Raw genomic sequence first — 26504 nt, forward strand, 5'->3', positions numbered from 1 at the left:
TGGAGTAAAATAACAGATTTGTTTAGTTTGGTTTGGAAATACAGTACAGTAAAGTGACAGAAAGAAAGAAAATATGATGAAGAATTAAAATGAGCAATGTAGTTGACCACACGGTCATGATTCACTAATGACCCACTAGCACTTTGGCATGGCTTGGATAGAAAGGAACTGTCAACAGTTTTCCTGTTATTAAAAGAAGGCCGCATCACGAAGCTTGATGGTCGGGCAAACCAGCATGCATAAGAACGATTACTATTGATCATTAGCCCTCGTAAACTTGCCATCCAATTATAATTTTTCTTTTTTTTTGGGGGGGGGGGGGGGAGGGGTTGTTTGAATTGTGTTTTGCTCCATTGCCATTTTTAATTTTTCACTCCACTCATCTTACCATCCCATAGGGAACTTGAACAGGCAATCATTTTATGTCTCATACTATATACTGCAATACTGGTACAGTACAGTATATAATACAAGTGATAAAATACAGTAGTTACTTCTGTGACTTCAAAGGAACATCTAGATCAGTGTTTCCCAAACTTCAAGGCCCCCAGCAGATCATGTTTTCAGGATTTCCTTAGTATGATGAATGATGGGTTGGGGGCCGTGAGGATTGAAGTTTGGGAAATACTAATCTACATTGTGCGATCGCGTCACTGGTTGGGGGCTGAAAAACAACTTAATAAACACACACCAATATTGTTTCACTTAAATTAAATGATCTATTGTTTAAATCAGGTTTTTAGTTAGATGTATTAAAAAAATTCTATTTTTTAAAAACACAAAATAGTAATCTTGCAGCTTTCTCACTGGATACTAAAGGTACCGTTACACTAAACGATTTACCAACGATCACGACCAGTGATACGACCTGGCCGTGATCATTGGTAAGTTGTCGTGTGGTCGCTGGGGAGCTGTCACACAGACAGCTCTCTCCAGCGACCAACGATCAGGGGAAAAACTTCGGCATCGTTGAAACTGTCTTCAACAATGCCGAAGTCCCCGGGTAACCAGGGTAAACATCGGGTTACTAAGTGCAGGGCCGCGCTTAGTAACCCGATATTTACCCTGGTTACCATTGTAAAAGGAAAAAAAAAAACAACACATACTCACATTCCGATGTCTGTCACGTCCCCCGGCGTCAGCTTCCCTGCACTGTGTAAGCGCCGGCCGTAAAGCAGAGCGGTGACGTCACTGCTGTGCTCTGCTTTACAGCCGGCCGGCGCTGACACAGTGCGGGAAGCTGACGCCAGGGGACGTGACAGACATCGGAATGTGAGTATGTGTTTTTTTTTTTTTACTTTTACAATGGTAACCAGGGTAAATATCAGGTTACTAAGCGCGGCCCTGCACTTAGTAACCCGATATTTACCCTGGTTACCAGTGAACACATCGCTGGATCGGCATCACACACGCCGATCTAGCGATGACAGCGGGTGATCAGCAACCAAAAAAAGGTCCGGATCACTCCCAGCGACCAACGATCTCCCAGCAGGGGTCTGATCGTTGGTCGCTGTCACGCATAACGATTTCGTTAACGATATCGTTGCAACGTCACAAAAAGCAACGATATCGTTAATGAAATCGTTATGTATGAAGGTACCTTAAGGCTTTTTTAGAATTATACTTACTGTCCTTTCAGGAAGAGTTCTAAAAAGTTTCTTTATCATCAAAGTTAGTGTTACTAGTGTTACAATGGCTGATAACACAGGATCCACCAATCACAATAGCCGATATGACAGCTGTACCTGATCCCCACTCCCTTCACAAGGAACTTTGCACATGCTCATTAGATACATCAATCAAAATATGGGGTCGGAGTCTATCTGAGGAAAATGTACATGCACATTTCCTGAAACGACTGGAACTTACAGTCTAAAAAAAGTCCCACATGCCAGTGCAAAAATTGCAAGATTTCTCATATTTATTTTTTTATACAGATTATATTAGTATAAGGGAAAAAATATTGTGAAACATAAATAAATAAATTAAACACAAAAACTTGATTTAAATAGGCAATTTTCTAATGATAGATATCCTTTAAGTACAAAATGGGGAAGATTTAACAAGAGGGATGCTCAAATCAAACCTGTCTTCCATGCCTGATGTTGAATTTAATTAGTACATGAAATATTCACAGTAAATTACACAGGTCTGCAAGAGTAAAATTGTTTGAAAAGTAAGACATGATTTTTATATACTTTTGATCACTGAACTCAATAAAAATATCCAAAAAATTCCATCACATACAGCTTTTTTCACAAACACTGAGTCCATATTATTTTCTTGCACCATAATTTGACCCCTTTGCACTGTCTTTTTGGGGTGATTTTGGTGTCATTAGATTGGTTAGAAATGTTTTTTTCAAGGTACAGAAGCAGAGAAAAGGAATTACTTTCATACGTTTCTCAAGACTGTGCTTTAGTGTATTGCAGTGATGTTCCTGGGCTGATGGAAAAATTTAACATTAAGTAAAATGTGAGCGAGTGGAGACTCTGTGCACTTGAAGGAAAGCTATGAGAATTGTGACAATGTCACTGGCAAAGTACTGGATGGGAGATGTGTGTCACTGAGGTTGTTAGCTTCGGTGATATGAACCTAGGAAAATACTCCAACACACTAAGTGCTTAGAGGGGTTAATCGGCCATGTTAAGGGCTAGGTTTAGTGAGAGCTGAAAAGTAGGTGGAAGACTATTCACCTTATTTCCACCCCGGGGAGTGGTTTAGGAGAGAAATAGTCAGCCTTCTAAATCATTCAGAGTTCGGTGTGCCTGGAGACGAAAGCTTCAGAGAGCTGTTTGTGAAAGAAAGTTGAACCTTGTTGTTTACCCTGAGCGGTCAGATCCTTGTTATACCAGAGAGGCCTTGTTTATTTTTCTGAACTTTGCACTGGTTTATGCTGTACTTTTTAAATAAACCAGTAGAAGATGAGAAACATTCTTTTGTCCTGTGTTGTTGAGCACGAAATTCTGACGGATCCGCATGTTTAGGTGAACGAAAAGCTATATCCAATTCCCGAAGCCCGCTGCAAGTTGATTTTGAAGCAGGTGAGTAAAATGTTGAGCCTGGGTGTCATCAAGGAGTCAAAGAGTGACTGGTCCAGCCCCATTGTCCTGGTGTTGAAGCCTGATGGAGAATGGCATTTGTTGTTACAATTACAGAAAGCTAAATGAGGTGTCCAAATTCGATGCATATCCAATGCCCCGCGGCGATGAACTCATTTAGAGGTCAGATACATGACCACCCAGGACCTAACAAAAGAGTACTGGCATGTCCTCCTGTTCCAAAATGTCAAGAAAAGACAACCTTCTGTACAACTGAAGGTTGCTATCTGTATACCAGCATGCCAGCTACCTTAAAGAGGGCCATGGACCGGATCTTAGCCCCTCGCAAAAAGTATGCCGCAGCTTACCTGTATGATATTGTGATCTTCAGCCCTGATTGGAGAAGTCATCTGCAAGAGTTCCAGGTGGTAATAGGTGCGATGAGGGAAGCAGGGTTTACCATAGTCCCAAAGAAATGCGCCATGGGGAAAGAAGAGGAAAGATACTTGGGCTATGCTGTAGGAAAAGGCAAGACACTTGGGCTATGTTGTAGGAAAGGGCAAAATAAAGGTGGACTGTTTGCAACTGATCTCCAAGAAACAGGTCAGGGTGGTTCGGAGAATTATGGGATACTATTGTCGCTTTATCCCAAATCTCGCCATGATAACTGCACCCCTATCTGACTTTCTTAAGGGCATAAAGTCATTGATTCCAAGTGCTCTTCTGAAGCGTAGATGGCGTTCCAGGAGTTCAACTTGCCCTGTGTAAACAGCCAGTTTTCGTAGAGCCTGACTTCAGTAGGGAGTTTGTGGTCCAGACGGATGCCTCTGAGGTAAAATTGGGAGCCATGTTGTCCCAGGAGATAAATGGTAAATAACATCCAATCATATATCTAAGTAGGAAACTCTCCTCCTGTGAAAATAGCTAAGCCATTGGAGCGCCCCCAGACACAGGGCCACAGGTTACTCGGTACCGGTCCTCTCTGTCTCAGTTCTGGGGTTGTCACGGTGGCAGGACCCGGTCCGTGACCCTGCTAAGGGGCGTCCAATAAAAGGGGTGATGGTAGTTTGTCAAGGTTTCGTGACGCCACCTGTGGGGTTCGGTCAGGGCGACCGACGCTGCTTAGGGGTCCGCTGGGGGAGTTGGAATGGCAGCTAGATGGTATACCTTCCCACAGGTGAAGTATGTCCCCAGGGCTTCCCAGTAAGGTGGATGGTGATGGCGTGAGGTGCAGTCAATAACGAGGACACAAAGTTGCAGTCTCTTTACCTCTTTACTGAAGACTTCAGGATCCTCAATCCAGAGCACGATTAACAGGGCTGTCTGAGACCGGCCGGTCCGATGGCACATCCAGAGTTCCCTTTGCAGGTGGAAATCGTTGCCTACCAATAGCGCCTGTGTGTTGTAGTGCTATCCTGCTGAGCATTCGGAATAGTCCTCACAACTTCTGTTCTCGTTCGTTTGTTCTTTTTAATTCGTTCCAGATCTTTCTAGTTCTCCGTCCCCCAGGTATGTTATGGCTAGGACGCACCCGTTTGACGGGTAGGCTCGGAGCTCTTCCGGGACCCTAGAGATGCCCCTCTCCACGCGTTGGCCCCTATGTCTGCTTAGGTGATGTAAGGTAGACAGCCAACCTATAATTAACTGTCCTGCGGAGTTTGAAGTAAGGCATAGAGTCAGTTACTTCCTCGGTGTTCCGGCCACCGGTTACGCGCCTCAGTAAGAAGTTGCCGTTCTCCGGGCACGACTCCTACTGGCTCTCCTTTGTGCTTGATCTTGTTTTTCACTGTTCTACAATATCCTTCGCTTCGTGTCTCTTTCTTAGGATACCGCTGCGGGGTGTGCAGGCGCGGTTCCGTAACGTTCTATTCTGGTCGCTAGATACCTGCCAGGTTCCCACGCCTGACAGGGACCCCCCTGAATCTTCTCCCTGCAACACCCCCTGCCACGGGATGTTGCCTGAATCCAACCCAGTCAGCTTCTGACTAACTTCCTATCCAACCCCTAGTTTTACCAGTGTGAGGAGTGGCCTAGTAAATAAAACCTTTTGCTCCCCCTAGTGGCCGGAGTGTGAAGTGTAATGTGTGCTGGTGATACCTGGTCAGATGAACTCCTTTAGTGCCATCAGACGTACCATCACTCCCCTTAGAGGCAGAGCGTCATACTGCAACGACCAGGTCTCTGGGGCGCTGCACCATCATAAAGAAAGAATGCTTGGCTTTTAAATTGGCAGTTGACAGGCTAAGTTACTACCTGTTAGGAAGGACGTTCAGGCTAGTGAGAGATCATGCACCCCTGACATGGATGAGGGAAACGATGGGGAAAAATGCCCTGGTGATAAGGTGGTTTCTAGTGCTCTAGGACTTCAGCTTTCTTGTGGAGCACAGGCCCGGGAAGCTATCCACCTGTGTCTACCTATGTTAGCAGCCGAGTGAGCCAATCTGCCACAGAATTTAGACTTTATTTACAAAAAACTTAACTACAAGTATCAAGTATGGTCAATTTGTGGTGATCTGAAAGTGCTCTCTTTGCTCCTTGGGCAGCAAGGAGGATACACGGCTTATGCGTGCTTTTTGTGGGAATGGGAAATCTGGCATAGGACTCATCACTGGAGCAAAAAAGAGTTTGTGAAAGCTCTACCGTACGAAGGAGAGACTTTTAAGTACCTGTGTACCAAGCAGGGATTGTCAGAAGCAAAACTGAAGGAAGGCATTTTTACCAGTCTGGATATTTGGAAACTCATGAAGGACAACGTGTTTGAAACAAAAATGAAAGCTGTTGAGAAAAAGACTTGGGATTCTTTTAAAGAAGTCATAAAGAAATTTCTAGGTTATAGCAAAGATTCAACATTTAAATCCATTGTGGAGAACATTCTGAAATGTTTCAAAGCCTTGGGTTGTGTGATGCATTTGAAGTTACATTTTTTACATTCCTGTTTGGCCTACTTTCACGAAAACCTTGGTGCTGTTAGCGAAGAGCAAAGATAAATCTTAAATCAGGAAATCAATGAGATGGAATGAGAACATGATGGGGGACTACTGCTGGATACTTCACAAATAAGATTGTTAGGTCTACTATAAGAGAAAAGGTATCAAGAAACGCTTTGAAGAGAAAAGGAAAAGGCGCCAGAATTTTATTTCCAATAAAATTGCAGAATTAATTTTCAATACATTTTTATATATAATATTGTGCACATTTTAATAAAAAATGTTATTGTTCATCTCGCTTATACGTAATTTTACAAGGGTTTTGTGCAAAATCCATACGTGATGGTTACAAATAGAGGTTTTTTTTTGTTTTTTGTTTTTTTAAATCAAGGCATAAGAAAACATAGGAGTTAGTCATTGAATTAGAAATAATTTTCATAGACCCAAGTTTTGCATACCTGTATTATGATAACTATTTATTGACAAGAGATGTCCTCTTTGGTCTTCCTTGCTCAGTGGTCAGATATCAGAATCGGGCTGTGCTATATCTCTATATAATACTCTGTGATCTGTAGATTCCTCATCCTTTGTAGAGCAGACTATGACTATGCGGTATTGGCACTGGTGTTTCATGAGCCAGTCTAAAACATAAGTTTAATGGCATTGTAGCAAATTTTATTAAAAGCTGCACATCTGTCAGTAATTTTAGTAAACCAATAAAACTTTTACAAAGCCATTAATAAATTTCTTTTGTTGTTTCTTACAGGGATGTAAAGTGTGGACTTCTGTTTTGTAGTGGTGGTGCTGACTCTCCTAACTTACAAGGCGTCATTATTACTATGGACCAATGCAAAGCTTTTGTATTTAATAAAGGAATAGTGGCTGAAGGGACAAAGTGCAGTGCTACAAATGTAAGTAAACCTCTGCTTATCTGCCTGCTCAGGAAGAAGCAGTCATACAGAACAGTATATACTGTTAGTTATTAGGGTTTTGTAGCTGTGCACACCTCATTAGTCGTCTAAATATATGGAAAACAGTGAAGCACCTGTCTGTGCCACGCCGCGCTCTGCTGTGAGAACTGTATATTATGTTAGTTAGTAGGGTTTTGTAGCTGTGCAAACCTCAATAGCCACCAAAATATATAAATATGACTTAAGTTTATTTAAAACCATCAGTTACGACCATTGTGTTTTGCTGTAATGCATCTAAGTTTAAATGAAATCTGTCAGCAGGTTTTTGGTATTCAATCTAAGAGCAGCATGATATAGTGACAAAGACCCTGATTCCAACTACCATAAGTCTCACTTATTGGACTGCTTGAATCAGTTTTAATAGAATCCCTGTTTTCACTGCTGTACAGTGGCTTGTAAAAATTTAGGCACCCCTGGTCGAAATTACGGCTATTTTTAATGCTATTGTCACGGACTGAAAATTTGATCTTGTGAACAAGCCCTACCTTGTGATACTTCAGGCTGAGTCACAACTACAGCCGCAATTCCAGTCTTGTTTTAAGGACTCATTCAGACATCTGGGCCAATCAGTCCGAGATCGGACCACAATGCACGAACTGGCCACAATCCTCCCGACCCGAGAGTGAGAACCTCATAGGAAAACATGAAGATGTCACGCTTGGGTCAGGAGAGCCGAGGTCAGTCCGTGCATTAGCTGTATGAGCTCGGATGTCTGAATGAGCCATAAAGCTGAGATTCTTAGTCTTAGATATCTGCTGAAATATTGCTTGTTAAAATTCTCCTCCCCCCTTTCTGACTTCAGCCAGTGTGATTGAGGAGAGGGCTGGCAGCAGGAGAGCATGAATTAACGCTTTCCCCAACAAGTATCTATCTTATACATCTTTGCAGAGCGGCAACTCAGTAGCCAAGGACAAATAAAATACTCTACGGGTGCTAAATATTCAACTTAATATTCAACATCATAGTGAACAACACCTAATCTTACACAAGGACATGAGGAGGTTTAAACATCTGAACATCTCCCTCCAGTTCCTGCAGCCCAATGTCTCCTTCAGTGAGTCCAGCTGAAGTCCAGGTGGCATTTTAACTGACTACTGTATATCTCATCCTGCATAGCAGCAACACTAGTGATCCTAAGCTGATACAGAAGTGGATCTCAGCTTCAAAATTAAACCTGGATCATTGGTGTAGTTGTGATTAAAGGTACCGTCACACTAGACGATATCGCTAGCGATCCGTGACGTTGCAGCGTCCTCGCTAGCGATATCGTCCAGTGTGACAGGCAGCAGCGATCAGGCCCCTGCTGTGCTGTCGCTGGTCGGGGAAGAAAGTCCAGAACTTTATTTCGTCGCTGGACTCCCCGCAGACATCACTGAATCGGCGTGTGTGACACCGATTCAGCGATGTCTTCACTGGTAACCAGGGTAAACATCGGGTAACTAAGCGCAGGGCCGCGCTTAGTAACCCGATGTTTACCCTGGTTACCATCCTAAAAGTAAAAAAAAAAAAACATTACATACTTACCTACAGCCGTCTGTCCTCCAGCGCTGTGCTCTGCACTCCTCCTGCTCTGGCTGTGAGCGTCGGTCAGCCGGAAAGCAGAGCGGTGACGTCACCGCTCTGCTTTCCGGCCGCTGTGCTCACAGACAGTACAGGAGGAGTGCAGAGCACAGCGCTGGAGGACAGACGGCTGTAGGTAAGTATGTAGTGTTTGTTTTTTTTTACTTTTAGGATGGTAACCAGGGTAAACATCGGGTTACTAAGCGCGGCCCTGCGCTTAGTTACCCGATGTTTACCCTGGTTACCAGCATCGTTGGTCGCTGGAGAGCGGTCTGTGTGACAGCTCTCCAGCGACCAAACAGCGACGCTGCAGCGATCCGGATCGTTGTCGGTATCGCTGCAGCGTCGCTAAGTGTGACGGTACCTTAAGACTGACATATGGCCATTAGTAGCTAGCAATCCTGCAAGCAACTCTCACTGACATTTTGCTTGGTCTTCCAGATCTTATCTTGAACTCCACTTTTATAAAGCTGGGAAATTTGTATCACCTGGCCTTTCCTAATGATGATAGTGAACAAAACATAACCCCAACAGGTTAATTAAGGTCTGAAACCTTGGTCAAAATTATCTGAGCACACAAATCTCCGAACTTTTGCATTGGCCCATTTTCATTTTTGTAAGTTTTCAAAATGTAAAAAATGATAATATTTTTTTTTTGCCTAAAATCAAAGAAAATCTTTTATCTTTAACTTCAGGCCTTTTAGAGATCATTTTATCTTCAACTTGCTTCACTGTTCACAATAACAGTTATTTTGACAAGGGGGGTGTCCAAACTTTTACATGCCACTGTATTAAAGGTTATGTTTTAACCCCACTTTTTGCTAATATTACTTTAATCTACAAATGATCCCTTAAAACAGAATCTCTCATTAAAATGCTGCCAACAGAAAAATACGGTTAAGTCTCCCAGAATGTGGCGACTCAAGAATATTTTTATTTTTTTAATTTTTGTACTTTTTTCATTATGCAACATAGCAAAACATAAATAAAACAATATACATTCGGTATATCATTAATTGCATTAACCCACAGAATACAGTTGATTCATCACTTATAACACCACATTCAACATAAAAAATAATAAAACTGGAAAAAAAAGGAAATTTTCATTTCTTTGCTACCTGCCACCTATTTATTTTTTGAAGATACTTTTCAAAATAGTCATTACACCACTTGATAAATGTCTTAAGGAGTGCAGTTTCCAAAAAAGTGGTGTAGAGACCCTTTCGGACCCTCAGGTGCTTAACAAAAGTTGATGGCATTGGGAAGCAAAAAATTAAAAATTAAAGTTCACCAAATTTAAGTTTTAGCCTCCAGTTTTTCATTTTCACATGGAGTAATAAGATTTAGAAAAAGAAACCAACATTTTTTAAAGCAATGTCTCCCGAACTTGGCAATACCCTATGGAGGCTCCTTTGCCTGAATTCCCAATGCAGAGTGGCTGTCAGTAAAGGAGGAGGATCCTGTGCTGGGGAAAGAATAGAGCTGGAGTGACAGAAGCTTCAGATTTACACTCTATGCACGATTATCAGGCAATTTGTATCTTTGATGACTAATTTTATTATTGATCAACTACAGTGCTGTTTGTCAATCCAAAAGGTAACTAAACCGGAAATATGACTTTTTAAGATGGTAGTAAAAATGACATTTTGTTTTTATTATCAGAATTATTGAGCAACTAAATGAAACATATGAATTTTCCCATCTCAATTGTTTATTTTCACCTGTTCAAGTGAAAATAATAGCCAAACACCTCAAAATGTACAAAAATACAAATTTCTGACATTTCCATTAAATTCTCAATGACCAATACAGCCGCCCTTCTTTTCAATAACAGCCATAAGCTCCATCCATGGAGTCTGTCAGTTTTTTTAATCTTTTGAGCATCAACTTTTTGGGCATCGGCAAACCACAGCCTCCCAGACACTGTTCAGAAAGGCAACTGTTTTCCTTCATCGTAAATCTCCCGATTAAGGAGAGTCCACAAGTTCTCTATAGGGTGTAGGTCAGGGGAGGAAGGGGCCAGGTGATTATTCTTTCATCTCTAAGGGTATGTTCACATGTTCCTGATTTCCATCCTTTTTTTTCAGGACTGTTTTTTAAAAAACTGCAGCTCTTGGCAGAAAATGCAGGTCCTTTTTTTGTCCTTTTTTGATGCGTTTTTTTATCCTTTTTTGATCCTTTTTTTTATGCAGTTTTCTATGCAGAGTCTGTGTGTTTTCTAGGAAGTTTTTTAGGGTTAAAATGGCTGAAAATACCCTAACCCTACCCCTAACCTTACCCCTAACCCTAACCCTACCCCTAACCCTACCCCTAACCCTACCCCTAACCCTACCCCTAACCCTATTCTAACCTTAGTGGGAAAAAAAAAATTCTTATTTTTTTTTTATTGTCCCTACCTATGGGGTGACAAAGGGGGGGGGTGTGACCCTACTTGCAGGCATCCAGTGGAACTTTGGGACCTCAACATTGCCCTGTCTGCACTGCAGCAGTCTCACTTTGAGCATCTTTGCAGCATTTCTAGAAAGTCGCATTTCTGGTGATCACCATTCACATGGTGTCTGGGGTCGCTGACTCGCTTCCCTCTCCCGCTGGGCTCCATTCCTTTTTCTCCATTGGGAAAGAGGTCTTGAGTCCTATGTCATAATTTCTTAGAAATATGTTTTTGGCCTTCCTTCTCAGCCTCCTTCCTTCCTTTATCCCCTTAGTGACGGAGCCAAATTTTTTAAATCTGACCAGTGTCACTTTATGTGGTAATAACTCTTGAACACTTCAACAAATCCCAGTGTTTTTTTGTGACACATTATACTTTATGATAATGTTAAATTTAGGTCGATATGTTTTGTGTTTATTTATAGAAAATATCAGAAACTTGAGAAAAATTTTAAAAATTAGCAATTTTCAAACTTTGAATGATTATCCCTTTAATCCAGATAGATAGTCATACCGCAGCAAAACATTAATAAATAACATTTCCCACATGTCTGCTTTACATCAGCATCATTTGTAAAATGTTATATTATTTTGTTAGCATTTTAGGAGGTTTAAAAATATAGCAGTAATTTTTCATTTTTTCAAGGAAATTTATTTTTTTAGGGACTTATCCATGTTTGAAGTGCGTTTAGGGGTCCTATTTATTGGGAAACCCCCCAAAGTAATACCATTTTAAAAACAGCACCCTCAGACATATTGAAAACTGCAGTCAGGTAGTTTATTAACCCTTCAGGTGATTTTCAGGAATTAATGCAAAGTGGAATGACAGAAATGAAAATGTGTATTTTTACCACCTAAATGCCTCTAACTTCTGAACAGATTACTACAGCCGTCAGACTGTAAGGCCGCTATTTGGTCGTGAATTGCCATGGCAAACATCAGGACCACACAATCATGATCTGAGGGCACCAACTGGGATAAAGAGGAAGCCCACACACTCTGTTAAACATTTCTATGATGTAGTCACTATTGACAGCAGCATTTAAGGGGTTAAACAGATATGGACAGTGCCAACACAGATCGTGGCTTATACAGCAAGTTGTCAGCTAAAGTGTACAGCCGACAGCTGCTGGATTGTCACTTGTATGGGGAGGCTATTCTCTTATATCTCAGGTCAGTTAAAAGACGTATCGGTGGTCATTAAGGGGTTTTAATACAACTCCCATCGATCCAGCGGAGCCTTCTACACATCATCTTTATCTGGTCAAAGCAATTAGAACCTACCTTACCATTAGAGAAGTATTCTGGAGTTTAAATTCTCTCTTTGATCCCTGATGAGCAAAGCAAGGACTGACACCCTAAAATAACCATCTCCAAGTTGATCAGGTTGTCTGTTGTGGAAGTCTACAATGCCAAGTATAAACCTCTGCCCTTTTTGGGTTACTGTTCATTACAAAGGCAATCGGGCCTCCTGGGTGGACATTTCTCAAGATTTACTATATAACTTCTGCTGACCCCAACTTGCTGTGTAAAGTCCTGCTAAGCCACTGTCTGCTGGAGGATGGCATATTCAGTTGTTGTTTTTACCACCCATTGGGACTGCCCTAGAACATCCCCAATGCTATTAACAACTATCTGTGTTAAGGGCAGACACATTAAAAGTTTATATACTGCAAATATATCTAATTTTGTTCTAAACGTCATGTTTGTTTTATAAAAGATGTAAGACATAGTGAACTAATTGTATTATCAACGTAAAGTACAAAGTGTAACGAAAATACAGTCTCAAAACTTCTGGGATACGTAAACCAAAGTTATTGCTATATAAAGTGACACATGTCAGATTAGAAAAATGGGACTTCATCCCAACATCTGAAATAGTGTAGATAATTGTGGCATATATGAACTTTGCTGACATTGAGCTCATTTTTTTAAATAGTTTTTGTGTGTAAATCACTACTTGTATGTGCGTTTTAGGCACAAATGTATGTTTTCATTTATATTATTTTTATTAAATAATTTCTGTTTGTCGCCTAATAACATGAATGTGGAAAATGGCTGTCAACAGCACGTCAACACAGTTGCAATCATCAGGTTGTCTGCTTTCAGGAATTATATAGAGCATAGTTGTTCACTTAGTTTTCAAGGTATAATCCCTATATTTTATTATTATTATTATTATTTATAAATTGTAACCTTTTAGAATTTTCATTATAAAACCAGATTTTTGGCCTTTCCATTTCTGATAATTGTATAAAATATATAAAGACATAGACCTAAGTGGTATGTTTGGACTCTGCACATGCCAAAATTTTATTTTAAGGAGGTGTAGTGTATCTCACTTCCTATCTGAGACATGTTTTAAGCCACTAATATACATTTTTATGCAATTTTTATAAAAAAAATTCAATTTGCACATGCAGACACCTTTATGAAATTTTGCATCAGAGTTCTGCGTAGCATTTTGACAATGTGCTTGGTGTCTAATTTCTCGAAATATATAGATGTGGAGGCATAATGTGTTTTTTTCCAGCAAAAGTGTGAATATCGTCCGAGCTACCACAGGCGCAAAATGTGGAAAAAAGTCAGCAAAAGGGTTAACACAGAAACTATCTGAAAGACGGCTTTGTCATTATTTAATATAAATATGTAACTGGGAATTACTCTGTCTTTCAGGTCTGTATCAATAATAAATGTACCAAAATCGAGGAAGCCTACATAACAGCAGGATGTGAATCAAAATGCACAGGACATGCGGTAAGACCTAATGTGGTACCCGGAGCTTATCTTTTCTACAGATATATATATATATATATATATATATATATATATATAGTGATGCAGTGACCCCTGTTACAGCTAGAGGGCGCTGTATGTGCTCGCCAGGGCACGCATGGAGGCGTAATGTGGATAGTGAGACAGTGTCCGGCATTGTGGTGAATGGCCGGTACGTGTTGCAGAGGAGGTCTTCTGCGCTGTTAGACTCCCATGATATGGGGAGCTGCTCCCTGCAATGCAGTATTTGGTCTTTGATGCACATGAGCACTAAGATGTTGTTTAGTGAATCTGGGTCCGGGTTGCGGGTAGCTATGAGAGATGGGAGAGTCTGGCTACCCACAAACCTTACCACTTGGTGAGGGTGCTCACTGTACCCCTTTTTCCTGCGTGAAGTGCAGGTGTTTGAGGACCTGCAGTGATGTCAGGATCACGTAATCAGCCCATGTGATCCATACCTCACCTGTGGGTGTGGTTACAAACTACATAATGGAAGTGTGTCTGGCACATGGAGAGTTGTCTGGGAGTCTGTCAGCATGTACAGACTTCCATGTGTCCAGGCGGTACACTACAGAGCATTCTGTGTGCAGAGTCAGTGACGGCGCTGTGTTGGGGAGCTACTGACCTTCGGTGGGCATGGACTGTCGGGAGTGCCCTGGTCACAAGGACAGTGATCCCCATAAGGCAGTTCCCCAGGAGAGAGGACTGACAGGAGGCCATTGTGTGGAGCAGGAGGTCCTGGAAGGTAACCTCAGACAAGGGGGTTGTAAGAAAGGCAGAGAGGTGTGTCTGCTATATGAACTGTGCGGCATGCGGTCACCCATGGCAACTGGACAAAGTAAAGTCCAGCATGTTTACTGACTGTGCTTCAAAGCCGTATACTATGAAGTGCTAAGTATTATGTGAGGTTTGTGATGTGTAACATGGCCTACAGTGGTTTATGCTGAGTGGATAATAAACCACATGGACTGTTTATGTGAGAAACCATGCCTGTCTATGTTTATCCTGCTGCCAAGCGAGTATTCCCCAATACGCTTGTGAGCGCTATCTTACAATATGAAAAGAGGAGGCAGCACTCCAGTAAATGATGAAAAGGTGGACTTTTTTAGCCCATATGGTGTGGCAATGTTTCGAGAAAGGCTGGTCACAGACTCTGTCATATGTGCTTAGTGTGAACCTGCTCTCATCCGTGAAGAGCACAGGGCGCCAATATTGAATCTGCCAAACTTTGTGCTCTCTTGCAAATGCCAATCGCCCTGCATGGTGTGGGGCTGTATGCACAACACCCACTTGTGGACGTTGGGCCCCAATTTCACCCTCATGGAGTCTGTTTTTGACAATTTGAGCAGAGACATGGATGTTAGTGGCCTGCTGGAGGTCATTTTGCAGGACTCAGGTGCTGCTCCTTCTGTTCCTCCTTGCACAAAAGGAAAAGGTAGCAGTCCTGTTGCTGGGATGTTGCTCTCCTACAGCCCCCTCCATGTCTCCTGATGTATTGACCTGTCTCCAGGTATCTGCTCCATGCTGTGAACACTGTGCTGAATCACACAGCTACCATTCTTGCCACAGCTCCCATTGATGTGCCATCCTGGTTGAGCTGCACCAATTCTGTGAGTTGTAGACACTGCCTCACGCTACTGTACAATACCTCTAGGGGTAAGAGCAATGACAAAATGCAAAAGTGACCAAAACAGCCAGAATGGATGAGAACCGAGAAATGGTCTGTGGTCACCCCCTGCAGAACCACTCCTTTATAGGAGATGTCTTGCTAATTACCTATCATTTCTACCTGTTGTCTGTTTTATTTGCACAACACCAAACTGATTCACAATCAGTGTTGCTTAATAACTGGACAGGTTGCCTTCACAGAAGTGTGATTGACTTGGAGTCACATTATGTTGTTTAAGTGTTTCCTTTATTTTTTTGAGCTGTGAATATAATACATATATATCTCACTCGGCTGCACACCAGGGTAGACCACTGTCTCTTAAAGACTCTCATTGGTCTATTGCTGCATAAGAAAGTGCAGAGTTATCAAATTAAAACAATGCCTTTTTGGTCTAAAGAAAAAAAACAAAGCAAAACATACAGCACAGTCTGAGTGGTTTCGGGGATCATTCCGCTCAGGGAAAAAGAAACATTGGCAGGTTTAGCTTCCTTGTCAGGACACCTAGCATTTGAGTTCCACTCTCCAGACCTACAATAAATGACTCTGGGGGCCACCCTGGGGTGGAGATAAGGTGGATAACCTTGCACCTGCTCTATGGTTGTCCACAAAGACCTAGCCCTTAAAATGGCTGATTAACCCCTGTCAATACATAGTGTGCTGGAGAAAACTTCTGAGTTTCAAATCACTAAAGCTAATGCAATAAAGGAGTGTACAATTATGCTGAACACTATATATATATATATATATATATATATATATATATATATATACTGTATATATATATATATATATATATATATATATATATATATATATATAGTGTTCAGCATAATTGTACACTAACCTTGTAGGCAATATATATATATATATATATATATATATATATATATATATATATATATATATATATATATATATATATATATATATATATATTGCCTACAAGTAGTATTCAACCCCCTGCAGATTTAGCAGGTTTAATAAGATGCAAATAAGTTAGAGCCTTCAAACTTCAAACAAGAGCAGGATTTATTAACAGATGCATAAATCTTACAAACCAAAAAGTTTTGTTGCTCAGTTAAATTTTTATAAATTTTAAACATAAAAGTGTGGGTCAATTATTATTCAACCCCTAGGTTTAATATTTTGTGGAATAACCTTTGTTTGCAATTACAGCTAATAATCGTCTTTTATAAGACCTGATCAGGCCGGCACAGGTCTCTGGAGTTATCTTGGCCCATTCCTCCATGCAGATCTTCTCCAAGTTATCTAGGTTCTTTGGGTGTCTCATGTGGACTTTAATCTTGAGCTCCTTTCACAAGTTTTCAATTGGGTTAAGGTCAGGAGACTGACTAGGCCACTGCAACACCTTGATATTTTGCCTCTTGAACCAGGCCTTGGTTTTCTTGGCTGTATGCTTTGGATCGTTGTCTTGTTGGAAGATGAAATGACGACCCATCTTAAGATCCTTGATGGAGGAGCGGTTTGTGGCCCAAATCTCCAGGTAGGCCGTGCTATCCATCTTCCCATGGATGCGGACCAGATGGCCAGGCCCCTTGGCTGAGAAACAGCCCCACAGCATGATGCTGCCACCACCATGCTTGACTGTAGGGATGGTATTCTTGGGGTCGTATGCAGTGCCATCCAGTCTCCAAACGTCACGTGTGTGGTTGGCACCAAAGATCTCGATCTTGGTCTCATCAGACTAGAGAACCTTGAACCAGTCAGTCTCAGAGTCCTCCAAGTGATCATGAGCAAACTGTAGACGAGCCTTGACATGACGCTTTGAAAGTAAAGGTACCTTACGGGCTCGTCTGGAACGGAGACCATTGCGGTGGAGTACGTTACTTATGGTATTGACTGAAACCAATGTCCCCACTGCCATGAGATCTTCCCGGAGCTCCTTCCTTGTTGTCCTTGGGTTAGCCTTGACTCTTCAGACAAGCCTGGCCTCGGCACGGGAGGAAACTTTCAAAGGCTGTCCAGGCCGTGGAAGGCTAACAGTAGTTCCATAAGCCTTCCACTTCCGGATGATGCTCCCAACAGTGGAGACAGGTAGGCCCAACTCCTTGGAAAGGGTTTTGTACCCCTTGCCAGCCTTGTGACCCTCCACGATCTTGTCTCTGATGGCCTTGGAATGCTCCTTTGTCTTTCCCATGTTGTCCATGTATGAGTGCTGTTCACAAGTTTGGGGAGGGTCTTAAATAGTCAGAAAAGGCTGGAAAAAGAGATAATTAATCCAAACATGTGAAGCTCATTGTTCTTTGTGCCTGAACTACTTCTTAATACTTTAGTGGAACCAAACAGAATTCTGGTGGGTTGAGGGGTTGAATAATAAATGACCCTCTGAAAAGACTTTTCACAATTTAAAAAAAAAAGAAAAGAAATAACATTCTTTTTTGCTGCAGTGCATTTCACACTTCCAGGCTGATCTACAGTCCAAATGTCACAATGCCAAGTTAATTCCAAATGTGTAAACCTGCTAAATCTGCAGGGGGTTGAATACTACTTGTAGGCACTGTATATATATATTTACGTTCAAAAGTTTAGGAGGGTCACTACGAAATTTTATTTTTGAAAGAAAGGCAGTTTTTTTCCAATGAAGCTAACATTATATGATTCAGAAATACACTATATACAATGCAAACATCTGGTTTGCAATGCAATACCTTCATAGGTGTATACAGGCCCATTTCCAACCACCATCACTCCAGTGTTCTTATGGTACTGTGTGTTTGCTAACTGTGTAAGAAGGCTAATGAATGGTTAAAATACCCTTGAAAACCCTTGTGCAAGTATGTTAGCACAGCTGAAAACAGTTTGGCTGATTAGAGAATCTATAAATCTGACCTTCCTGTGAGCTAGTTGAGAATCTGGAGCATTTGTTGGTTCCATTAAACTCTCAAAATGGCCAGAAAAAAGAACTTTCATGTGAAACTCGACAGTCTATTCTTGTTCTTAAAAATGAAGGCTATTCCATGCGAGAAATTGCCAAGAAACTGAAGATTTCCTACAATGGTGTGTACTACTCCCGTCAGAGGAGGCTCTAACCAGAGTAGAAAGAGAAATGGAAGGCCCCGCTGCACAACTGAGCAACAAGACAAGTACATTAGAGTCTGTAGTTTGAGAAATTGACGCCTCACAGGTCTTCAACTGGCAGCTTCATTAAATAGTACACGCAAAACGGCAGTGTCAACGTCTACAGTGAAGAGGCAACTCTGGGATGCTGACCTTCAGGGCAGAATGGCAAAGAAAAAGCCATATCTGAGACTGGCTAATAAAAGGAAAAGATTAATATGGGCAAAAGAACACAGATATTGTACAGAGGAAGATTGGAAAAAGTGTTATGGACAGACAAATCCAAGTTTGAGGTGTTTGGATCACACAGAAGAATATTTGTGAGATGCAGAACAACTGAAAAGATGCTGGAAGAGTGCATGATGCCATCTGTCAAGCATGGTGGAGGTAATGTGATGGTCTGGGGTTGCTTTGGTGCTGGTAAAGTGGGAGATTTGTACAAGGTAAAAGGGATTTTGAATAAGGAAGGTTATCACTCCAATTTGCAACGCCATGCCACCACAGACTGTCCAAGAGTTGGCGGATGCTTTAGTCGAGGTCTGGTAGGAGATGCCTCAGGAGACCATCCGCCGCCTCATCAGGAGCATGCCCAGGCATTGTACAATAGGGAGGTCATACAGGCACGGGGAGGCCACACACAATACAGAGCATCTTTTCCTTGTCATGAGGTATTTCCACTGAAGTTGGATCAGCCTGTAATTAGATTTTCCACTTTAATTTTGAGTATCATCCCAAATCCAGAACTCCATGGGATATTCATTTTGATTTACATACTATTCTCTGGTTCCTTGGAATCTTTGGAGTTTCAACTTCTTGAAAAGTGTCAGTGTCCGGGACTGGCCTTAAAATGTCAAAAATCACAACATTTTTGCACAACTAAGAGTTTCACAAAAGTTATGTGAGATATAATAAGTTTTAGACCAGAACACTGTTCAAAATGGCTGGATGAATCAGACTATAATCTCCCTGAATTTCTGTTCCAATACCTGGTGTATATTCAAGACCAGAATCAGATGAGAATGTTCAAAATCATCCATCTTTCATCTAGAAAAAAGCAGACAATTTTACATTTGTATTGTCATCTATATGCCAATTTTTTACTTCCGTTTTATACATCCATTTTATACATCAACATTTTAAAATATAATATTAGGTCAAATACAGTTTCCTATATTAATAAATGCAAGTGGGCTGTGAAAAATGCATGACATACGGATGGTAACCCGAATGTATTCTGTTTTTTTACTCACCCATAGACTTTGTAAAGATCATGGTGCATGGTGTGATTTTAATACGCTTCCATGAATGAGCTCTAATTCTGTAGTAATTGTTTTGAGGATAATAAAGTTTCTCTTTTCCATAGGTATGTGATCATGAGCTGGAGTGTCATTGTGAAGAAGGCTGGGCGCCCCCCGACTGTACTGTTAGAGGAGGATCCGGTAATAAGTTTACATGATGAGTGTTTAAAGAGGACCCGTCACTTGCAGAAAAGCTTGAGTTGAATACCTTGCAAAAATCCCCTAGTTCCCCTGATTCTGCAGCTCTTTTCCGTTTTGCCCCACTTGACTTTTCCATAGGTTACAATGGCCACCACATCTTTCATGTTGATTTGAGACTGTAGTAGTCATTGAAAGTGGTATTACGTGTTATATTAGTTGTGCTGAGCTGTTTTTACATTTTTATATATTGCAATCTTCAGAAAACTGGTAATTTTGGAAAGTGAGGTTTGAATAATTTTGATTGCAACTTTGGTCATCTAAATGTATATTGGAGATGACAGGTAAAACCCTGTAAGGAAGTGCTGGTAGTATTGCCACAAATGATCCACTGTGCCGCGGTGATGTCATTTTCTCTTTATTCATTTTGCACATAGCTTTGGCGTTACAGATGGATTTGGCTTTACAGATGGCTTCGGCTTTACAGATGGCTATGGCATTACAGATGGCCGCTTCCCATCATTTTCCATTCTGCACAAAAAGGAAAAAAAAGGCATGAACCGCACCTCCAAAAATCATAAGTTGATCTAAAGCCACTAGGCAAAAATTTATATAACTGAATATGAGGTTTTCAGTTTAACATTCTGATCAGACTGTATGAAGCCCACTGCCACGTCACGGCAAACCTCGTAGTGGGTCCTACCGCCCTAACGGAGCAGAGCCGTGCGTCACCACCGCCACAGCGGCAATGCACCAGCAGGGCGGACGACCTGTTGCCCCAAAGCACCCATGCTGCGAGACTGAGCCCCCATGACTCCAGACTCCAGACCAAATGTTCTGCATTTGTTTTCATGGTGTTGGACATCACTGTTACCGATCTTCTCAATATTGGTATCAACCTTCTAGTTACCAGTTTCCATCGTCAGGATGTGAGTTTCTAACACGTTCACTGAAATCTTTGGGGGAAATTGAATAGGGCAGATTTACTGATTCTGAACAATATGACAATTTTAAGGCAGTGATTGGTAAAGTCCTAGAAGGTATATGCGTTCTATCAAGATTTGTCACCTATGTCTGGTGAGAGTGTACAAGTTGGGTTACATTCGTGTGAAATGTCCGCGTGCAATCTCAGACAGCACACAGACCCATAGAGTTTCATTGAGCTATACACAAATCTGGGAAAACCTAGATATGAGTGACATCCATGAGATTCGGAGTAGGTCCTTTCCTAATACAAGTCTGTGGGGATCCATGAACATGGATGCCAAACAGATGACCTGTGAGAAAACAAAAATGTACCTTTTTTCGCAAATGGTAAAATCCACACGGATATGTGAATTAAGCCTTAGGTGTTTACTCTGTAAAATGCCTTAAAATGTTTGCATAACATGAAAATTGTATGACTTTTATGTTTTCAAGCCAGTTTCGGCCATCTCCGCCAAAGTGGGTGCAGCTTGGGAGGAACTGGGAAGGAAGGGACTTTTAAAATCATTAAAAGATGTGTTGTACCCTTATGCCAGGACTCTGTACAGGACACTGATCTCCCTGAGAATAAACCTCCAAAGCTTATTATGAACAATGGGAGGCATTACCAGTGTGAGACAAGTAGCTAAGGCAGAGCAGTAGAACTGAACTTTGTCTCCTAACAAACACATTTGCTGCAGATATCACAGCTCTGCTGTATTGCAACACTATTGCAACATTGGCTGCCAATGAGATGGAAGCTGAAACTGAGAGGAACCTGCACATGGTCAGTCACGACTGCAGAGACCAACATTTTAAAGCCCTCCCCTCCTTGGCCCAGTAAAGCACAACACACAAATTATTTTGTTGGACGGGGTTCGTCCATAGCTTTTATTTAAAATGTAACCATTAAACCAGTTAAAGTGCCATGTAAATTATCACCTTGTTGAAGCAATATGCTGGTTGCGGGACGCCCAGTGAGTAAATCTGCCTTCAATTCCATCACTTCATCTCCAGAGTAACCATGAACCGCCAACAGTGCTCCAGAGAAGGCAGCTGGAAAGAGGCAGCTCAAGTTACGCATGAGGCTTATATGAATATGCGATGTACCACCACCACCACATACATGGGGGATTAAGGAGGGGCTTGAATACAGAGCCTAGACAGGCTGTACTATTAACAGCAGATCAAAGGGGGAGTAGGGAGAGACAAAAACATTCTGCTGCATATTCTAAAAGGGAATAGAGCCTGTAGTAACACAACAGGGCAGTGGCAGGGCAAAACTGTGCACTGTTTATTAAGAGCTCAGACCCGGCTGTTGCAGTCAGTGAAAAAACTCCTCTAGATGGTATGTTGTCATGCAAATCACACACAGCAGAGAGCGGCCATCACACATCACACTGGTAACTCCCCTTTTATTAAAAATAAGCTCTGGAGGCAGATCCTCTTGCAGATCTATGTCCGGCCCATAGTCATGAACAGCTTATTTACATATAATAAAAAAATTGTGGATTTCTCTGGAATAAAACATCAGATCGCATGTATCAAGGTATCATTTTATTCAGCTTTCTATTACCTCCTTGCTCCTCTTGGAAAAGAGTCTGGTGGATTAAAAAAATTGGCTATAGTGGGAAGGATAAGTAAAGTCTCTACAATGAGACTTGTACACATGTACTCTAACTTGTAGACAATGGAGAAACAGGAGTACCAAACCACCAAAAAATTAAAATCAATTGTTTATTAATAATAAATATAAAACATACAATAAAATATAATAAAAAAATTTATATACCAAAGGACAGACAAGTTAAAATATGTGAAGGACACAGACAGAAACAACCAAGTTTACATAGTGTAAAAAAGGACCATGGGTGTATAGCATGATATACATATCACCATCCAACACTGGCTATACGGAGAGATCCAAGGAAAAGAAATGCATAAATCACCACAAGTGTGGCCCAAGGTTCAATATCCGCAGCCCAGTGTGATGTGAATAAAAGTAGCTAAATTTGTATCTTACCCAGCAAGGTCCGTTTATAAGGTTGAACGCAGCCCCAACGCACGTTTCGCGTGGGCTTCCTCAGGGGGCCATGCTTGCTAGTGTGTGTCTCTGGACTATAAATACCCAGCCCACCTGTCCCCACTGTGGACACAATCAGCGGCGCATGCCCGCAAGGTCCGCAGGACCGGATGTGACATCACCACAAAGCGTCCCATGCAACTCACATCGACCCCGGCCATTGCCATGGTGACCGAGGCCTGTGCGCGCCGCAATCAGGACGCCGGAGCGATGCCACCGCCCACACACATCGCGGACATGCGCACATGTCCCAGTGCCCTATTCAACGCCTCCCATGACGTATAGATGAATCCCGGACAACCGGAAATGACGTATCCAAATAAACTCCGCCCAGGTACGAGTATTATGTAAACATTGACCATGATGATATGAATCGTCGCGCACCATTAAGAACGGAGCGGGGATCGCAATGGAGTTATATCCCTTCAATTAACACAAGCCGGATGAGTGACCATAAGCAAAGTGAATAATCATAATTATATAAATAAACATATGAATAGTGAAATGCATAGCCAAATATGGCCAGACCAACGCTAAAAACAAAAAATGGAATGATAATAGATTACTAGTGAAAAGTGCTGAGTGCAAATAATAATAATAAACAATAATAATAACAACAATCAATATATCAATAATAATAACACGTGACATAATAAGAGAAATTCCAATCAACATATAAGGAATTTCGTGCATCCGGCTTGAGTCATGTAGATTTAAGTCCTTCACTCCATTATCATTTTCAAGTTCTAGTCCATGAACAGGGCAATGCGGCAACACTCATATGTATCTCCACTCTAGGGGATCAGGTGAATTCATTCAGAGAACCATATATAATAAACATAAAAAACTAAAAAAAGAAAAGATTCAATTAAAATACAGAAGAAAATACAGACACACAAGATAAAAGCTAAATCTAAATCATAGGTATGGGGCAAAGCTCAGTTGTTCATTCAGTCCGTTAGGGACCATGCTTCCTAGAGTTGCTATCCACTTACATTCTCTTTGAGCCAGAATCCGCTTGTAGTCCCCCCCTCTAATTCCCAATCTGACTCTATCAATGCCAAATATTTTTAGACATTTCGGGTCACAATTGTGTTTATCCCTGAAATGTCTGGGCAGAGTTTTCAGGGCACTAACATCCTCCACATTAGTGGCCGCCATGATGTCTCTTACGTGTACTCTAACTTGAAGCTTCTGCGATGAATTCTGGAATGTACAGGTCCTTCTCAAAAAATTAGCATATAGTGTTAAATTTCATTATTTACCATAATGTAATGATTACAATTAAACTTTCATATATTATAGATTCATTATCCACCAACTGAAATTTGTCAGGTCTTTTATTGTTTTAATACTGATGATTTTGGCATACAACTTCTGATAACCCAAAAAACCTGTCTCAATAAATTAGCATATCAAGAAAAGGTTCTCTAAACGACCTATAACCCTAATCTTCTGAATCAACTAATTAACTCTAAACACATGCAAAAGATACCTAAGGCTTTTATAAACTCCCTGCCTGGTTCATTACTCAAAACCCCCATCATGGGTAAGACTAGCGACCTGACAGATGTCAAGAAGGCCATCATTGACACCCTCAAGCAAGAGGGTAAGACCCAGAAAGAAATTTCTCAACAAATAGGCTGTTCCCAAAGTGCTGTATCAAGGCACCTCAATGGTAAGTCTGTTGGAAGGAAACAATGTGGCAGAAAACGCTGTACAATGAGAAGAGGAGACCGGACCCTGAGGAAGATTGTGGAGAAGGACCGATTCCAGACCTTGGGGAACCTGAGGAAGCAGTGGACTGAGTCTGGTGTGGAAACATCCAGAGCCAACGTGCACAGGCGTGTGCAGGAAATGGGCTACAGGTGCCGCATTCCCCAGGTAAAGCCACTTTTGAACCATAAACAGGGGCAGAGGCGCCTGACCTGGGCTACAGAGAAGCAGCACTGGACTGTTGCTAAGTGGTCCCAAGTACTTTTTTCTGATGAAAGCAAATTTTGCATGTCATTCGGAAATCAAGGTGCCAGAGTCTGGAGGAAGACTGGGGAGAAGGAAATGCCAAAATGCCTGAAGTCCAGTGTCAAGTACCCACAGTCAGTGATGGTGTGGGGTGCCATGTCAGCTGCTGGTGTTGGTCCACTGTGTTTCATCAAGGGCAGGGTCAATGCAGCTAGCTATCAGGAGATTTTGGAGCACTTCATGCTTCCATCGGCTGAAATGCTTTATGGAGATGAAGATTTCATTTTTCAGCACGACCTGGCACCTGCTCACAGTGCCAAAACCACTGGTAAATGGTTTACTGACCATGGTATTACTGTGCTCAATTGGCCTGCCAACTCTCCTGACCTGAACCCCATAGAGAATCTGTGGGATATTGTGAAGAGAAAGTTGAGAGACGCAAGACCCAACACTCTGGATGAGCTTAAGGCCGCTATTGAAGCATCCTGGGCCTCCATAACATCTCAGCAGTGTCACAGGCTGATTGCCTCCATGCCACGCCGCATTGAAGCAGTCATTTCTGCCAAAGGATTCCCGACCAAGTATTGAGTGCATAACTGAACATTATTATTTGTTGGTTTTTTTGTTTGTTATTAAAAAACACTTTTATTTGATTGGATGGGTGAAATATGCTAATTTATTGAGACAGGTTTTTTGGGTTATCAGGAGTTGTATGCCAAAATCATCAGTATTAAAACAATAAAAGACCTGACAAATTTCAGTTGGTGGATAATGAATCTATAATATATGAAAGTTTAATTGTAATCATTACATTATGGTAAATAATGAAATTTAACACTATATGCTAATTTTTTGAGAAGGACCTGTATTACAAGGCCCCACAGCCGCCATGTGCCATTTATAATACTGTTTTTTTTCTTGTTGCAGGAGGACTTAGGACCCTGGTGTGACTGCGGCCAGGATAGTTTCATTGCAGATGACTCCACACATGGTCACTGTTCGTTACTTCTGTGGTTTTGTTCCTCTTGTGGATTAAACACTTTTAATAAATGTATTTACAATAAGTTATATATAAGCTGCTTTTAATACTTGCACAACAATCAGTTGCATTCTGTGGGAGAACCTGGTAACAAGTGTTCATTTTTCATACAGTGCCCCCACAGTAAGAAAGAGGTATTACACAGTTCTAATGGAATCAACAGAATGTCTATATCACGTAAGAAGAAGCCAGGTCATCCTCAGAGAAAGGCCATCTTTGTATGGTTCCTGTACTCTGGCCAATAATGGAGAGTAAGGGACTCCCCTTTAGAACTTGGCATCATCAAATATTTTTATAAAACAGCTAACCACTTTAAGAATAATATTTAAAACCAACACTAGTCAAAAAAGTTTTACACAATGCTGCACTTTAGTACTATGGCCAGCGCCCCTGCATGGTGTCCCCTCCTCCTTCCATGCAGAGATGCCGGCTTACTCTCCACCCTGGACCTCAGCGTGGCCCAGGCATGCTCCTGCTTCCTGTGTTTTGTTCCCAATAGCTTGGAGGGATCTTATATAAAAGACTCCCTCTCCCTTTTGGAGTCGCCAAGGAACAAGTTGAGTCATT

At 41.5% G+C, this 26504-nt stretch overlaps 1 protein-coding gene across 1 annotated transcript in view; it reads left to right on the forward strand.

Moving 5' to 3' along the window:
- Positions 1-25962, forward strand: part of LOC138674619 (zinc metalloproteinase-disintegrin-like VLAIP-B) — a 116054-nt gene extending 90092 nt beyond the window's left edge. Inside the window, exons 18-21 of the mRNA XM_069762435.1 lie at positions 6735-6879; positions 13609-13689; positions 19818-19893; positions 25826-25962. Coding sequence (XP_069618536.1) covers positions 6735-6879; positions 13609-13689; positions 19818-19893; positions 25826-25848 — 325 coding nt within the window. The 3' untranslated portion in view covers positions 25849-25962. The remainder of the gene's footprint in view (positions 1-6734; positions 6880-13608; positions 13690-19817; positions 19894-25825) is intronic.
- Positions 25963-26504: the final 542 nt, after the last annotated feature.

This window comes from Ranitomeya imitator, chromosome 4 (assembly GCF_032444005.1).
Source record: "Ranitomeya imitator isolate aRanImi1 chromosome 4, aRanImi1.pri, whole genome shotgun sequence".
NCBI lineage: Eukaryota > Metazoa > Chordata > Amphibia > Anura > Dendrobatidae > Ranitomeya > Ranitomeya imitator.